This window comes from Garra rufa, chromosome 1 (genome assembly GCF_049309525.1).
Source record: "Garra rufa chromosome 1, GarRuf1.0, whole genome shotgun sequence".
Taxonomy (NCBI): domain Eukaryota; kingdom Metazoa; phylum Chordata; class Actinopteri; order Cypriniformes; family Cyprinidae; genus Garra; species Garra rufa.
In genome coordinates, this window is record NC_133361.1 from 10,615,799 (window position 1) to 10,635,184 (window position 19,386).

The 19,386-nt window shown below is 34.9% G+C and overlaps 1 protein-coding gene across 1 annotated transcript; it reads right to left on the reverse strand.

Moving 5' to 3' along the window:
- Positions 1-3,505: 3,505 nt before the first annotated feature.
- LOC141345959 (uncharacterized) lies at positions 3,506-4,834 on the reverse strand. Its single transcript, XM_073850913.1, has one exon. It carries the CDS (start codon positions 4,649-4,651, stop codon positions 3,506-3,508), a length of 1,146 nt encoding a protein of 381 aa, XP_073707014.1. The 5' UTR covers positions 4,652-4,834.
- Positions 4,835-19,386: the final 14,552 nt, after the last annotated feature.

The window sequence follows — 19,386 nt, forward strand, 5'->3', positions numbered from 1 at the left end:
AGAAATCACTAATTTAGTCATGATACTCTAGAAGGCGCAAACTTGATATGTAATCTGTAAGCAATCATATTATTTACTACACAGCACAGGCTTCTTCAGCATGATGACTGAAGATAGAACAAACACCAACCTGTTTGGACTTCAGTTTCATGATGTTTTATTCAGCAGGTTCTGGATCACTCACATGTTTTCTCTGTTCTCTCCTTCTGTTGTTTCTGGTGAGTTCTGCCAAAAACAAACATTTATTTTTTAATATACATATGATGTGAGATGAACAATAAAGATTTCAGATTCTACACAGAGTAGATTAATCATGGAAATCATGATCAACACTAGATCGTCAAACTGCACAGGATAACATGGATCAGGTTTTATAAAAAAAAAAAACACAGAAACACATTTTTTTTCTATGTTAACAAATGAATCAAGGCTTCATCTGGCATACACATTTATAACTGACATAAGCTCTGACGCCTCGGTTCAAATGTCACATTGCTAACTTTTGTTATTTTGTGACATGAGGAAGTTAGTTAACAGAAAACGCTTTATTTTATTTATTTAAATCAAAATACTGGTGCATTTGATGTCAGTGTGCACAAAAAAAAAATGACGAAAAACCGTGAACAATTATGAATTGATAAAAAAATAAATATAAATATATGAATCGAATTGTGCGGTACAGAAAAAAAATCCCACCCCTAGTAAATATGTTAAATTCAGAATAATGAGAAGCCTTCTCATAATAATGGGTTATGTATTATAATATTCAGCAATAACCCAAACACACTACAGAGTAGCCCAGTGATTCGCCGTAGACATTAACAGAGAGAAGTATAGCTCCGGTCGCAATGTACTTCCACAAGATGCATGCAGTTCTGTTTATCAACCGCTAGAGCGTCAAAAGTTGGACTACTTTCTTATTTGGGCTGTGCAATTAATCGAATTTCAGTTTTGATTTCAGCTTTAAATGATCATGAAAATACAGTAATCGAGATGAAACGATTATTGCGCCTAATTCCACATCTTTTCCAGTGGCGCACTTTCGCTCATTCATAAAAGTTTAATTTCACATGTGTAGGATCTCAGCGCGAATCAGACAATTCAGGTGGTTCGATGAAAAGTTTTGAAACATCTCTACAGACCCAAATTCCACAAGAGGCCCCGTCATAAATCTGACGTTTGATAGCATGGTGCCAGCCAGCTTGAAGCAAACCTAATCACTAACTAGGAGCTTTGAACAACTCACAACATTACCCAAAAGAACACATGTTGATAATCCTAAGGAAGGAGATTGTCAATTGTGGGCAAGTAACCAAGACTAACAGTCAAAGAGATGCACATCATGAACATCACATGAGGAAAATCATCAGAGATTTTGGTTTGTGGGCTCCCCCGCCCAGAGGACAGAACTGAGATTCCTTCCCTAACCTTTTGACCTTTCAGCTCAGAGAACGTACCCTCTCGTCCCCATAACGGCAGAGAAAACTGCCTATTGACGTATATGTGCACCTAAAATGATGCTAAAAAATCATTTCTATGCATAACTTTCTATCATTTTTGTAACCCACACATTTGCGTCACATCAAACGACCACCGAAAGTCCATCCTATCGGCAACCTCGGGAAACCCCTTTCTGGAGATAGTATGTGTTAGGTTTATCCAATAAAATTCTATTTTTAATAGAAAAAGATAAGTATCTTGTGTTTTGTGCTCACAACTTAATGTCTTAAACTGTCGATTTTGCTACTGTGCTAATATATGGTGTTTTCACTATATTCTGGATAGTAATATCCATTGCAGAGTTATGTTATTCGGCTCGTTTCATAAATCGTGCGCTGACTCTGAACAGCCGTAAAACGGCAACTCTGTTCAAATTCCCTATTGAATCATATTCGATTCCCTTTGAGCTAAATATTAAATGTAACCCTTACACATGCAAATCAACAAAATCATGTAACGTGCTTGATTTATTAATTATTCTTTGATGATGTTTTTAAAAGTGCATAAGATAACTTGCGCTATTCTGTTCACTACCATGTGAAGTTATCTTTTAGCTCAAGGTGCACCTAAACGCTTAAATGCATGCAAAAATATTTCAAAATGAGGCACTTGGTGATTATTCATGTAAACCCTGGTCAGTTATGGCTTGAATGTTCATAAACACTTGAGAATGAAAATACAAGTGCAACAGTAAATTGGATTCCTGTGGACTTCTAAAGCAGCAACAAATAATATTCCTTCGGCCGTCTCTGTGCGTAATATTAATAAAACGTAAAAATACAAACAGAAAAAAAACTCACTGCTCTTGAATAAGGGCTTTTAGTTTTAATAAGAAACAAAACATGTTTAATTCTTACAGTGAATTCTTACGTTTTATTTTACATTCAAATCACCACATTCAGTTTCTGTAGTAGGCTGTTAGACTACTTTAGACTTGTCACAACACAGCAGGAATGAGAAGGGAGACTGAGGTGAAGTGAATAACCAAACGAAGGATTTATTGACAGAGTTTGTAATATGGCAGTGCAGAGATGTATAGATCTTATCTGTAAGTTAGTTGCAGGTTCTGAATGAAGTAGCAGTCCAAAGTTTCCAGTATGATCACAATCGCGGGGAAGAAGAGTAGCAATAGGTCCGTAACACATGTGGAGGTGAGGAGTCTGAATCGACGAAGTGAACGGTAGACCAGACAATGAGAACTGTGTGAGGAGTCTATTTATAGGGGTGTGGCTAATGCAGTGCAGGTGATCAGAATTCTGGCGATTGGGAGCGGGTGTGTGTGGGTCCTGATGCTGTGGCAGGTGAAGGTGGCTGTGGTGAATGCCTGACAAGACTTGCATAAAAGTATTCAGTATATATATTTTAAAAACACTTTTTTAAAATTTTTATCCTTTTTGGTGTTGTTGTATTGCCATCTTTAAATTAATCACTAATATAAAGTTTTGAACCCAGTCATAATCGTGTTAAATAATCGTGATTATGATTTTGCCATAATCAAGCAGCTGCAATGATTTACATTTCAATAACACAATTTTTTTTATTATTTCTAAGATTGAGATTCTTTCTCATAATGACGACTTATATCTCATAATACAGAGTGAAATGTGGATCTGGTAAGTGGTAAATGACTGTAAAGCTTTAAGGGAACTGCATCTTTGCTTTGATCATTGTATTGATTATGATCCAGATGATGAAGTATTTGATAAAAACATGATTTTAGCTCAGCTTTTTTCTCAAAATGTTGCCTTTTTATTAAACATGTCAATAAAAAAAGAACGCTTGAAGCTGGAATAAAACAATTTGGTTTTATTTCTAACTCTAGAGACTCCATGTTCAAATATTCATACGACAAAATATTCTGCGTTTCATAACATTTTTAAAAAGTTTAACAACTGACAACTTTTTTTTTTTAAATGCTGGCAAAGACATGTGAAACTTCTGAAGCAGATACCAAGCAACCAACAAAATGGCCTGTTGCTCATCACAGCTCTTCCACAGAAGAGACTTACTGTGATTTCAGACTGCAGTGATCTGGTTTCTCCACTGCATGGATCTTCATGTGTACCTTCAGGTGACTTTTAAAAGTGAAACTCATTCCGCATTGATCACACTTGTGCAGCTTCTCTCTGCTGTGGATCTTCTCATGTTTTTTCCAATCTGATGACTGAGTGAATCTCTTGTCACAGTGTGAACACTTGTAAGGTTTTTCTCCAGTGTGGATCTTCTGGTGACTCTTTAAACTGCTCAAAAATGTGAATGTTTTCCCACACTCAAAGCACATGTACGCTTTTACACCAGTGTGTGTTTTCTGATGTCCTTTTAAAAATTGCAGCAGTGAAAAACTCTTTCCACACACAGAACATAAATGCGGCTTCTCCTTCGTATGAACTGTCAGGTGTTTTTTCAGTTCTGACGCCCTGAAAAATGCTTTGCTGCAATGGTGACACACGTGCAACTTCTCTCCGGTGTGGATTCTCATGTGACTATTAAGACAGCAATTGTTTGAGAAGCATTTTTCACAGTGTTCACACATATAGGCCTTTTCTCCAGTGTGGATCCTCATGTGTGCTTTAAGATGTGTTGATTGTGTAAAACTCTTTCCACACTGATCGCAGGCATAAGGCTTTTCTCCAGTGTGGATCCTCATGTGCCCCCTAAGGTGTGCTTTTTGTGTGAAACTCTTCCCGCATTGATCACAGGTGTGCGGCTTTTCTCCAGTGTGAACTCTCAGGTGAAGCTCAAGACATTGTTTGTTTGAGAATCTCTTTTCACACTGATCGCACATGAACGATTTCTCTCCGGTGTGGATCCTCATGTGAACCTCCACATTTTGTTTATGTGGGAAACTCTTTCCACACTGATTGCACGTGAAAGGCTTCTCTCCAGTATGAACTCTGATGTGACGTTCGAGATGGGGTTTATTAAGGAATTGCTTTCCACATTCATGACATTTGTATGGCTTTTCTCCCATGTGGATTTTCATGTGTCCTTTAAGACTTGCTGATTGTGCGAAACTCTTTCCACACTGATCACAGGTGTATGGCTTTTCTCCAGTGTGGATTTGCATGTGTCCTTTAAGATGTGCTGATCGCGTGAAACTCTTTCCACACTGATCGCAGGTGTACGGCTTTTCTCCAGTGTGGATCTTCATGTGAAACTCAAGACTTTGCTTGGTTGAGTAACTCTTTCCACACTGAGTGCAGGTGAACGATTTCTTGGCTTTTCTTTTCTTTGGAAAAACATTTTTCGTCTTTGAGTGGCTCAGAGGTTTTTCTCCAGGTTTTTCATGATGTTTCTCCTCTACTTCAGTCAGTTCTTCACTCCCCTCCTCTTCCATGAGACCTGAAATGAAAAAAAAAAAAAAAAAACTTAATTTGATTTTCAGTAAATAAAAATAATATATATCAGGGGCATGTCCTCGGAGGAGGCAAGAAAGCCAGAGTCTCCCCTCCTCAAAATTAGACGATAAAATAATGAATATTACAACAATAAAACACATATGACCAAATATAACATTAAAAAGTCTAAAAGTCGCTTGTTTTTATAAAGTAACACTGTCCAACAGCGACACCCGCAGATAAAGTTACAGCGGAGGCATACTTCAATGTACCTGTTGAAGTCGTTTTAGACGTAAACGATATTAGACGCATACGTTTGTGTGCAAACACGGCATGTCTTAATATGTGACGAATGTAGGCAAGAGCCAATGAGCGTTTGATTTTCCTGCCATAAAACATGTCTTTTCCTGATACAGCTTTATTTGAATTTGTAAAATGCACTTCAGCGCTGGTTTATTGCTCTCCTGCAGGACTTGTTGCTCGAGATTGAGAGAAAGATTGTCGGATAAAGGCTTGAATTTGGGTTTGTTCCTTCCAATCTTAGGGATACTAACCCAGCTAATAATTTTTGGTTCCCAGAACGCTCTGGGAACGTTAGTTTTTGGTTCCCAGCACGTTCCCTATTGGTTAGCCAGGAAAGTTTTCTTTACGTAACTAGAATGTTCTTTTTAGGTTAGGGAACGTTCTGGGAACCTACTGGGACATTTCCGGAACGTTCCCCTAACCTAAAAGGAACGTTCTATTTACGTAAAGAAAGCTTTCCTGCCTAACCAATAGGGGACGTTCTATTTATGTTCATAGAAGGTTCCCTGAAAGTTCTCTGAAGGTTCCCAGAACGTTCTCCTAACCTCTTCACTCCAGTACCGCTTCTGCACGTCAGCACTCCCGTGTCCCGGAGTAAGCGGCATGGAAGGCGGATGGATGTGAATAATCACTACTACACACCATGTCTTGTTTTAAACAGTTGTTTAATCATTACAGATAATCAGAGCACATTTAACCATCATAAGGAGCATTACATGAGACTAAATTATGCTATACTATGTTAGATTTCATTAATGTAAGATGTAGAAGTACCATAAACAACCCAGATTTTATGTTTATGTAAGCACCAAATAACATGACTTCAACAAAATATTGGATTTTAAAAATATTAAATTTTTTACAGACATTAAAAACGAACAACATAATAATAATGCGGTTTGATCACTTTGATGTCATTTATTAAAAGCTTATTTCGGACATGATATTCTAGTTTGTTTATGATATGGACAGTCAGAGCATGTTGGAGAAAACGCCTTTTGTGTCCCATCACGGCAAACGAAATTAATATTACATGAATAGTTAAACAATTGCAGAAATTGTATTTATTTTATAGGGTTTAAAGTGTAGTCTTGTTTAACATTGTAGAAACGAGCTGGCAACAGAAATCTCACAGAAGAGAATGAAATGCTATAATTCCATATTAAGTAACTATTAAACTATTTTAACACCTTGGTATGACAATTAAAAATAACAATAATAATGAAAATAATGCCGCAATTTCAATATTTATAAAGATTCGCTCTTAGGTGTCTTCAATACGTCCGTATTGTGCGTTAAAATGCTAAAAATACTTAAGTATTTGTACGTTTAGAAGCTGTAAATACATCTGTATTGTACATGTTAGTGTCTGGAAAAACGTAAGTAAATGTTTGTTTTGAAGAACCACATTTTACGTAAAATACATACGAATTATAACGAGATCACGTTGATAAATGTCACCAATTGCAATTCTGTAAAGTTTCGTGTTTACTGTTTATTGCAAAAAGTAACGGCAAAAATCACTTAATTGTATTATATTGAGAGATGTCCAACATTCTGGTGAAGTGGAAGCAAAAACTTGCAAACCAGATCTGATGAAGTGCTTGCATCTTTATAACATGATTGTTCTTCAGCATCATGAATGAGAAACCAAGAATGAACACCAACCTGTTTGTTCTTCAGTTTGTTTACTTCTGCGGGGTTCTGGGTCTCTCATCTTCTCTGTGTCCTCTTTAATAAACGTAGTCTTCTCAGATCTCAACTCTGCTTGATACTAGTCTTCATTTACACACTGATGGGAATATTCCAGCATTTATTGGTGAATTTATGTGGGTGGAGCTTCACTGATGATGTGGTTGCAGTGGGAGGAGCTTCACTGATGATGCGATTGCTGTGGGAAGAGCTGATCTGCCAAAAATCAAAATTATATCACAGAGTTAAGGCCATTGCACACCGAGTACGACATTTTCACACGTAAAAAAATAAATAAATACGACGTTATGTCAATCGAGTTTGCACACTGCCTCCGAAACTTTCGTCCATTATGAAAAAAAAAAGAAAAAAAAAATCAGATCAGGTTAGATATTCTGCGTTTTCACATCCATAACAAGCATTTTGATAGGAAAGGATGATGAATGTGAGAAAACCGAAACGAAAATGTTGGACTCAGTGTGCAATGAACTTTACTGAATTTGTTTTTATAAAAATTTATAAAATAATAAAAACAGCTGTAGTGTTCATTCTTCCAGATCATACATAATAGTAAGAAAAACAGTTTAATGCATATTTGTAACAATAATAATATTTTTTGACACTCTTTAATGTATAAGTGGTAATTTTCAGGAGATTGAACACATCAACATAAAAAATGAGGTGAAACCGGGAACAATTGACATGAAATAAAGAGACTTTTCAGCAGATCTGTTAATACTGATGAGCCTCAGACTATCAAAACTCATTCAACAAGACATTCAGGATCATTAGCAGATCATCTCACTTTATTCTGAGTGTTTGCTGTTAAAATAGGAGTGTAAGAAAATATAGATGTAGCCTACTTGTTTTTTTTTTTTTTTTTTGCCAATACTGTGTTGATTTTCAAAAAACGGAATATAAATATATTTTACAAATCTTACAAGATTCATGGCAGTTGTTTCGTTTTGAATTTATGTCCCGACCACTAGATGGCAGTCTTCATCTCTGAACTTAAACATTGTCAGGAAATACTAGCATAAGGGTATAATGGTTAGTAATAATGGAGAATGAAAGAATTGTTTTAGTTCCCGTTTCGGTGTCCACATCTGAAGTGAGTCATTTTGGCGTTTGTGGTAAAACGTGTAAAATCCAAGTTGAAATGTTCTGAGAATATTTAACATCCGTTTTTATTTTATTGTTTTACAGTTGTTGTGTTTTCTTTAGGAATTCTGTAATTATTTTGTTCTGATCAAAATGTGATGACATTGAATGTTACAAGTGTAAATTTAAAATGTGAACCTTTAAAGCAGGATCTAAAAAATGTATGGTCATTTTAATAAAATACATTTTATACATACAGTATGGCTCAGCGTTTTCACATCGGGATAGGCGTTTTTCCCGGGTGCACAGAGGTACACATATGGAAACAAAGTCGCCTTGAAGTCTTCAGTTAGAAGAATTAATTTACATAAAACGTAGCTAACTCTGTTTGCTTAAAGAGCTTTTGTGTTTGATCAATAGAACCAAAAGCTGACGATTAAATTGTGCTGTACCTTTCAACAGTGTCTTTGCAAATGTACATGATCAATATAAACTGACAGCGATTAACCTCATTCTTTTGTCTAGTCATTTGCATAGATGGGCGAACATAATCACCTGTTTTTGTAAATGTGCCCAATTACATTTGCATTAAGCACCCAGTTCGCGTTGGTCTATAATTTAAATTAATAGTTATTAACAAAATAACTGCCTTTTTTAATGGAGTCCACGCTTAATATAATTTTAATTTAATTTAATTTATTTAAATGTTAAAAGAAGAGATTGCTGTTTAATTTAGTTTTATACATACATTATTATATCCATATATTTCTAATATCACAAAAAATCTTAAAGTTTACAGATTTCACATGATTCTTTTGTATTCTGAGTTTGGTGAAGTGTCCTCCAAACTAACCAACAACCGTATCAATTTGTACATAATAATTGTCCCACATGAGACCTGAGTGTTGCAAATCACTTCTCACTGCTGATTACAAATGGGTTTAGACGACGATAACCAGTGCTTGAAGTGAAAAAAAGAAGTGCTGGTATGCTTACTCCCCATATAGTGCTACAAATAAATAAATGCATGAATAAACGTTTAGTACATTTTAGTATAAATAAGTGCACGTCAAGCTGTGATACCAAACAGGATCACAGGGAGATGCCAAAAGACCACTGAAGCTCCTGCCTTGAGATGACTGTACAGGCTACTATACAGAAACACTAATCCACTGACAAGTTCAACCACATAATATAAAACATATTCAGCAGCATAAATTATAAAATAATCTTGCTTTTAAACCAAATGCATGCTAAAAATAATCATATACTTAAGTCTTTTGCTACCTCTAATGATAAAATCTACTGGTTTTCTATGCATCACTGCTGTTGTACTTATTGTTGCACTTACCGTTTGAATGCTTTCACTTACTTGGACTTTCCAGGAGCTTACCAGTTTAGAATAATGTGATTGCAAAAACCTGCTGCTTTTAATCAGTTGATTTCATAATTATGTACTTATTTAACCCTTAACCTCATACCTTGGGTCTTTAGCGATCCAAGGCGTCATTCACTACCCTCTCCCTCCTTTTTTTAAGTTTGACATCAACTTTCTTAGTATTCCTTAATCTACAGTACATTGTTAACAATATAACAAGGAAAAAAAAAAAAAATATATATATATATATATATATATATATATATATATATATATATATATATATATATATATACATACATACATATATATACAAAGTGTATAGGGTCGCTAGAGAGGTGTGTAATAGTTTAAGTATATTTTTCGTTCGTAATAGAAAACATGTAAATATCAGATGACTAAATAGGTGTAATTCACCTTTAGTCCTCTAGACTGTTTACAGTTTTTCTCAATTGCTAAAACACTATAACCAGTCTTTTGAACTAAAATTTCAAAACTATAACGCCATTTTTGAAAAAGCACACCCATTTCCCTAAACTATAAACACTATTCCCTGCTTTGACACATGAGTTAAATTTGGTGAACTGTTACTTCAAAACTCTACACACAAATCCCTACATTTCTCAGTGCTTACACCATGTGGTCATTTAGAAAGCACAAGCATTCAATATTGTTCACTCAAGTCTGCGAAGTTTGAGCTCAATTAGCACACAATTACCCAACTGGAAACACTAGGACTCAAAATTTAGCACACACCAATCAGAACCTTCGGTGGAGATAAAAGAGCCAAAGTCAGCTTACAGTTTTTCTCAGTCACTTTGGTGCATTTCTCAGATCAGAAATGAAATTGTCAAAACTACTTGTTCAACATCCACATCATCTAGTCTCTTGTCATGTTGCTCAAAATGTATTATGTATTACAGTTTTTTCACACCAATCAGAAACTTCGATGGAGATAAAAGGATAAAAGTTTTTCTCAGTCACTTTGGTGCATTTCTCAGATCAGAAATGAAATATACATTTGTCTGCAGTTTCCTACATTATCAGTTGCTATTGTCATGTTGCTCAAAATGTATTATATACTGTAGTTCTCTGTGCAATAGTCTTACCCCTCAAAACATCAAGTCATTAGCTCATCATATAAATCATTACCTAAATGCAAAATTTTTGATCTAGTTGTCCTAAATTGTCAATCATATATTCTACACATTTCTATTAGACTTTTTTGTAAATTTGCCATGAATTATTCAAGTGAATCTTGACTTTCACTAATGTAGATAATATAGATCAACCAATGATAAAGCAGTTCTCTGAAATAGATCAAAGGTACAGCTCATGAACCTTCAATTAGAAAGCATAGACAGAGGACAACACAGGAGTTACAAATTCTGACAGTGGACTTTCTTATTTTTATTTTCACCTTTGTGCCCATATTTCTCTTTTTCATTGTTTCACAATGACATTGTGTGCTTTTATTTTTATTTATTTATTTTTTTGTCAGACCACTAGTACAAGTGTAACTGTGAATTCTATCCAGTCTTTTTCAATCAATATCCCACATACAGTAATGTGTAATTTTGAAGAGGAAGAGTAGGAGGTGAAAGAGGAAGAGGAGGAGAAGAAGGAGGACGATGATGACAACAACATGGAAGAGACAGAGGAAGAGCAAGGGCAAGAAAACAAGCAGTCTCATATATTTTAGTTGATGAGTGCCAGGGTTGGATCAGGCATGCAAGAGGATTTGACCCCTGCTGCCTGGCCAGGGCTAATTTAGCCTGTGATGCTGAAGAGGTTCTTTGGCCTGTCCCAGACCAAAGACAGGATGCTGGGCAGAATAATTATTTTGTTGTTTTTTTGCTGTTTTGTACTCTACAGTACAATAAATTAAGGAATAAAACACTTGCAAAGGAATAGATTTGTTGTGTACATCATGTGAATTTTTTTTAATTTGTATTGTTTTTGTAGTATTGTTTTGAATTTATCTCATCAGTGTGTAAAACTGTGTTGTAGTGTGTTTGTTTTTGAGGATTTGTGTGTCATGTCTGAAAGCAAAGTTTGGTTTTTCAGCAAGATTGAATTGTTTTGAGTGGAGAGCTTCATTTTGACCTCAGTATAGGAAGTTTGGGGAAATGAGTTAGGAGTTGTGGATTTGTGTTTAGAGTTTCGCAAATAAGAGGCATAATTTCAAGAAATGTGTTTAAGCAATTGAGAAAAACTGTAACACACAACAATGACGTGATGTTTCACTCATAACTATTGCAGGCATAATACGAAATATAATTAGCAAAAATTAAAACTGGTTTGAATGGCTTTACTGCAGAGCAATTACTGTATGCAATAAAATATAAATGTCACTTTGATTTGATGGTGGATGTGGTAAATAAGCTGCCAGCGATCAAAATATTGACTTTGAAGTCATTGAAAATGATAGTTTTGAGAATATGGCTAAGATCGCTATTATGAGCCAGGTGTTTAATACTGTGGAAGTGCGCTCTGAGGATGATGGCGATTGTAAAATCATCTGCTCAAACTGAACCCTTCTAAATTTCAAAACGAAACAAAATATGCTTTATTTTATTCTTCTGTAATTATTCTTAAAATAAATTAATTAAAAGAGAATTTTTGCTATTGCATCAGTTAGAGATCCATCTGTGCTGGATATACAGGGCAGGGTCACTAAAGACCCGAATATGTAATAATGATTGTCAAAACATTCATGCATTTAAGGGTTAAAGTAGTAATCAATAATTATTATTTTACTACTCTACATGCCTCCCCTGACACGCTCTCATGCCCCACACACTGACAAACCACAATACAAAATAAAAGACAAATGTTTTCAGCACTTACACCCTGAAAACAAACAAAAGTCTCAGAGTTAGTCAATGTCAGGGAATAGTCCATGGACCTACTGGAGAAAGAAGAGATGTCTAACAGTGTGAAGACAACATGTACATGTATCTCCTGACAGGGCACTGCTTGGGCCTTTTCCCTCTATAAAGTGGCATTTTCCTTGGTAACAATGTAAAGTATGCCACAAACCAACAGTACAAAATACAGGAAGCAGAGATACAAACGTAGAATATTGGTTTGGGATTTAAAAATTACATTACAAAGAAGAAGATTCCTTTTGACACCAGCAGATTTTATTTGCACACTTTATTCATCTTTACAAGGACACTGAAGAGCAGTAGACAAAAAGAGTAACTGCTCCCTGAAAGTCCAAGTACTACAGTGTCCCCCTCATTAAAAAAAAAAAAAAAAATAATAATAATAATAATAAAGGGAAAAAAAAGCAGACAAAAGGGAAAAAAATACCTTTTTTGACACAGTTGTCAAATTCTCTAAAACAGACGTTCAAACAAAGGCATTTGATGTATGAAAGGATGATGAACAGCTATATATATATAGCCTGACCTGCACCAAAGTTTTCATACAGAGCAAACTGATCCAACTTTCACACTGGACTTATACACCTCCAGCTCCAGGAAACCTGTGTAAGCACGCTCTTCACAGAATTACAGCTCAGCGTTCAATAAGATTCTAGCAAATGAACTGAACTCAGCCTCTATCCTTCTATCTGCTCCTGGATAAAGGACTTCCTCACTAAGAGTCACTAACACTTAGATTTGGTCTCCAGCATCACATCAGCACTGGCTCGAGGCTCGACTCTACTCCTGAACTGATGTGACTGAACTCGCACTCGTTCATCATCAAATCTGCAGATGATACTACAGTGATTGGACTCATCTCAGAAGAACATGAATCAGCCAGATTAAGTCCAGAAACTAGAGCTGTGCTGCTCTGATAACAACACCTCCAAAACAAAAGAGCTCCTTCTGGACTTCAGCAGATCTACTCTACACCAACAGAACTGGGTGGAAAGAGTGCACACCTTCAAACTCCCGGGAGTCGCATTTCTGATCAGCTCTCTTGGTCTGTTACACCTCAGAAACAATCAAAACACAAAGCAATGGCTGCACTTCCTCAGAGAGCTCAGGAAAAACATCTTGGAGTGTGAGCTGCTGTTGTACTTTTACTGCTCCACCATTAAAAGTGTGCTGCTCTCCTGCATTTCTAATGTGCTGCATCTCACAGATCCGAAAGAACAAGAAGCACTCACTAACAGGACAGTTTGATTCCAGTTGCTGTCTGTACTTTACCTCACAAATGCACTAAGGCAAAGGTCAATGTGAAAATACTATTTCCAGTCAAGCTTCTTCTGTCTGTACTGCTGTTTTTATACAATGTGCAGAATCATGTGCAATATGATCACTTGTTCACCTTATTAAATAGGACTTGCACTAAATGTGGCATGTCAGTTTACAAGAATCTGGCCACTAATCACTACTGCTACTTATCCCATTTCAATTTGTACTTCTTGTATATATTTACTGTTTCATATGAATGTAGAGATCAATACGACTCAGTCACTTGTATATACTTTTATAATTAACCCCTTAACTGTCACCCATCCACCATGTGGGACGTCTAAGTTTCCTTTACTATTTTACAAATAAATCCTAATCTAATCATGACAAACTATATATCGTTGGAAAGGTCTAAGGCTCCTAAATAGATGTTTTACTATTTTTTGTGTGTTACACATTATGTAGGAAAAGTAATAGATTATTTTATGACAAAAGTGCACCTCAAAATTCTACTTCATAACAGGAATTCTAACCTTTGACACAAAAGACATTTTTGTTGCCTTTTTATCTATAACGCTTTAGAAATCATATGAAATTATATATCAGTTGAAAACTTAAAATCTCAAAATTCATCCTTTGAAAACCATTTTTAAATCAGACATTGCTTTTACATGGAAAATGTACATCAAAGTGATATTACAAAATGTTTTCATTCATGAATTATAAAAATTTAAGTTTGAATACTGCATTTTCATGTCTATGTTCAAAATGGGAGTGATAGTTAAGAGGTTAAACCGTACAGTCTATAGTCTTATTTATTGTCTGTGGTTATATGTTTGTTTTCTAACACCAGTCAGGAACAATGCTCCTAATTTCATTGTATGCAGAAAAATACAATGACAATAAAGGCTTTTAATTCAATTCAGTTCAGTTTAATTCAAAGCTTTATTGAGAAATTTAAAACAGAAAACTCCAAAAAAGCAAACATTTTCCATATGCAGTAAAAACTTTTGAACAGTGCAACTCTCTTGTCATCTGTGTTCATAATTTTTGCAAATTTTAATGTTCACATAAGAGTGTGCACACAGTACTATCAACAAACAAAATCTTTTCACTGCAGAGAAAACCGCATCTGAAGTGACATTTGACGTATTTACACGCTCAGAGTTTGCATGTGGCCCAAAATTGAAATTAAATGGATTCAAACGTCCTTGAATCACGCTGTAAAGTGAAACATCACCAATTGTTCAGATAATCAGTAGATTACTTGACTACCAAAATAATCAATAGTTACAGCCCTAGATTAGTTAAAACATTTCAAAGTACAGCTGCATCGTTTTACTTTTTGTGATTAAAAAAAAAAAAAAAAAAAAAAATTTTCACTGAAAAGTTCTTAAAAAGTATTAAAATATTGCCTCATTGTAGTGAACCAAGTATCTGTATTTTGTCTCATCTCGTCAGCTATGTGCAGTGGTGGACGAAGTACACAAATCAAGTACTTGAGTAAAAGTACAGATACGTATAATAGAATATTACTCCAGTAAAAGTAAAAGTACTCCTTTTTCCATTTTACTTGAGTGAAAGTACAAAAGTACTACATTTTTTGTGTACTTAAGTAAAAAAGTACTGACATATTTTGCAATTTTATAAAGGCTATAAATTTATATTAGCATATATATTTTTTATAATCCTACTATAAGCCTTGGTTTTTCCCAAAAATAACCACTAGCCTATATGGAGTCAAGATAGATTTTTGTTGTTGATATGGTCTACGTTGACAATGTTCACTGTGAAGCTTACATTGCATTGTAACGTTACCTGAGAGAAAACTGATTTAACCATCTCATTTTCACCAGTAAGAAAAGTGTTTTAAAGCTTGTTATTTTGCAGAACGGCACAGTTATAAATGATATGAGAATAAGGCCTGAAGTTAGGAAGAAAAATGTAATTATATTTTCATAATATTTTTCTTTTTTCTCAAACATTGTCTGTGGTGTAAAAACACCCCTGGCCAAATGTCCCCAGAGGGCATCACTTCACACTTTGATAATTACTGTAGTTACCATCTGAACATCACATATTTTCTTTTCCCTCAGATGTAATCTGTCTAGGTGGTTGATTATAAATATTTGGACTTCATATCTGAAAATTACCTCAACTTAGCACCAGCAAGCTTGTTAGCTAGACAGTTAGCATCAGCTAACAATATTTACTTATTTTCAGTATGGTTATGAATAAACATTTATTTCTGTATACTAGGCTAGTTGATTCAAACAATATAAAAAAGTATACCGTTAATAAACAATATAAAAACAGACGTCACATAGGGCTAAATGCGTAGCATTTTAATAAAACTGTTGAGGTTACAGCAGCGAGGAATATGAACGTGTAACGTTATGAGTTATTTGATTTAATCTGTGTTATTTTAATGTTTCGTTTTTTTTTACCTAAAAAGAGACGATGTTGATGATGTGTCTGCATTTAATCATTTCAGCGGGCTTAAATACATCACCCTTTACAGCAGATTTAGTTCGCAAACAACTGACAGTTGCAATAATTAATCCTAAAACTCGACATTATATCTTACTTTTCGCAGCATCAGTCGCGCGCGCTCACAATCTCCCGGTTCTTATTTGTGAATTCAGATGACTGGAGACTCGCTCTAAACGGCTCATTTGAATCAGTGAGTTTGAACAGCTGCAATTGGATCAGTCCAATTCGTGAATGAATCGCTTGTGGCGATTTGCAAACCGATTGAAAAGAATCAGTTTGTTCATTAATCAGACACTGCTTCTGCGTCTCGGAGCACGTAATATATTATAAGGAGTAACGACATGTTTTATTAAATGTAGTGGAGTAAAAAGTACGATATTATGCTTTGGAATGTAGTGAAGTAAAAGTAAAAGTTACTCAAAATAAAACTACTCCAGTAAAGTACAGATACTTGAAAAATGTACTTAAGTACAGTAACGAATTACAACTACTTCGTTACTGTCCACCACTGGCTATGTGTATTGTCAGAAGTGATATAGCTCATTATTTTTCAAGTGTATGATAGCCGTCATTCTTCAGGTCAATCATATATTCATGAAAAAAAGGTATCTTTGCCATAGTATCCCTTCAAATGTTAAAGTTGCCACAGTCATCGCATTCTTTGCATGTGCTTCACTTTATTTGTACCATTTAGTTTTATTTGTTTATTAATTCGAATTTGAAAGATAATAGCACTATTGGTTGATAAGTGAGATCTTTGATAAATACCAAAAATAAGTAGTGCTTGAAAAGTCCTTGAAGGTCCTGGAATTTCGTTTTGCAGTATCTGTATGAACCCTCTTTAAGTTACCAGCAATTGGAGCATTTTAATGTTTTAGTTGTTGTTAACTGAACAGTAGTTTTCTGTAGTAAACTGTCTTTGTATATTTCCAATTTGATATGAATTTCCTAGTATTTATTTTACCATTATTCCTTTTGAACAACATTTCAGTCTGAGCCTGTAAAGGGCTAATGCAGATACATTACTAGTTAGTTTCAGGGAAAATCATTCAAATAATGTTCTTTTGTTTTGTTTGCCAAATAACCCTGCATACGCCCCCTTCCCTCTCTCCACAGGGGAAAAAAGTTTCGGCTCAGGATATATATCCCTTTCATGCATGAATTATGAAAAACATGATCTAGATTTTTTTTTATGATTATTTTTATTACTTTAATATGATGTTAAAACATGAATCCATTTTCATAAAATTCATTTTTATTAAAAAAATATTTAACTGTCCACGTATGTGGACACCATGCAACAAAGGAGTAAAATGGCACATAAAGCCACAGCTGACAATATGAAATATTGTGTTTTTTTTAATGGCATGTTATGCTATTTATATCAGCTCAGTTATTAAAAACAATAATATTACAATATAATAACAATAAAACACATATTGTAAGAACAATAACAGTAGTTACATGTATGCAGAAACCTATTAGCACTATAAAAATCCAATCAAAAACTGATGGTTGTAAGAATTTATTATAATTTCATCTTTATCTTACTTCCACTGTCCTCTGAGATATTTTCTATTTTTCTGTACTGACTCCTTGACCTATGCTGTACCTGTTTGGCAGGCAAAATGCAAATTTGTCTCCATATATATGTGTAAAGTTGCCATTTAATACTGTAATAATTCATTTTAAATGGTTATTTATGTAGATATATTTGTTAAATGTCTGTTTTATTACAATATAAGACAACTCATAACATCTTTGGAAAAAATTGAATAGATATACTAGCAGATTACAGAAATCAGACTTTATGCAATCTGACTCCTCTGTTGCATGACGTCCACATACGTGGACAGTTGGTTTTTGGTGAATAAAAACTACATGAGTTTTAGTTTATAAAATACTAACATAATCATCATACTTTACTGTACACACTGATATATATATTTTTTTTATCTCAAATTGACCTCCTTGTATAAAAGTCATCAACCAATGAATATTTGGGATACAAGATAGTAGCCACTGTTACAATATTGTTGTCAATCTACTGAAACTGCCCTGAAGTGGTTTGCAGAATATTACCATAATTAATGAACCCTAAATTGAGTTAAATTAACTGTCCACATATGTGGACACCATGCATGAAAGGGATATATACATATCTGCTTTAACCCCAGTTTATTGCGTGATGCATTATTGGTAAGGACACAGATAACTTTGCAGTTGAAATCTTTGTAGTTTTCAGATCTGAAATTTCTAGATCTGAAGATGATCTACTTACTGTGATAGATTTTTGTATGATTGTGTACAGAAGATGAACGACTGAAATTCTTCCCACATTCAGTGCAGTAATACGGTTTCTCTCCAGTGTGGGTCCTCTCATGTGTTTTCAGATTTGCTGACTGACTGAATCTCTTGTCACAGTGTGAACACATGTAGGGTTTTTCTACAGTGTGAATCCTCTCATGCAGTTTTAAACACTTTGCTGTAGTAAAAGTCTTCTCACACTCAAAGCACATGTACTCTCTCACACCAGTGTGTACTTTCTGATGTGCTGTTAAATATTGAAGACGTGCAAAACTCTTTCCACACAAATGACATAAATGCAGCTTCTCCTTTGTATGAACTCTCTGGTGTTTCTTCAGGACTGAAGCCCACCAAAATGTTTTGTCGCATAGATCACATGTGTATGGTTTTTCTCTAGTGTGGATGTTCATGTGTGCTTTAAGGGTTGATGGTCCTTTGAAGCCCTTTCCACATTGATCACAAGTGAATGGTTTCACTCCAGTATGAACTCTCATGTGCTCCGTAAATTGTCCTTTTTGTGCAAAACCCTTCCCGCACTGATCACATGTGAACGGTTTCTCTGTACTGTGGGTCCTCTCATGTGTTTTCAGATTTCCTGACCAAGTGAATCTCTTGTCGCAGTGTGAACACTTGTACGGTTTCTCTCCAGTGTGGATCCTCTGGTGCTGTTTTAAAGTCCTTACAGATTTAAATGTCTTCTCACACTCAAAGCACATGTACTCTCTCGCAGCAGTGTGTATTTTCTGATGAATGTTTAAATGACATGAATGCGGCTTCTTCTTTGTATGAGCTTTCAGGTGTGTCTTCAGGTTTGAAGCCCCCAAAAACATGTTGCCGCATTGATCACTTGTGTTCAGTTTCTTCTCCTCACCTTCCCTCAATTCTTCATTCTCCTTAACTTCTTGAATCAACTCTAAAAATAAAAGTAGAAAAGGTTCATTTTCAGTAGCTTGTCAAAAGCATAGAAATGTGGAAACAAATATTAACCCTGGTATAACATTGAAAAGTAGATAACTGTTATACAGAAGTTTGGTAATTCTGATGCATTTTTATAAATTATACGTTCCAGATATTTTATATATTTTTTTCAATTAATGAGGTACATTGATCTTCATTTTTTTTT

Bases quoted from the DNA above. Each gene is read 5' to 3' on its own strand.
- LOC141345959 (XM_073850913.1), bottom strand. From the start codon at position 4,651: ATGAAGATCCACACTGGAGAAAAGCCGTACACCTGCGATCAGTGTGGA.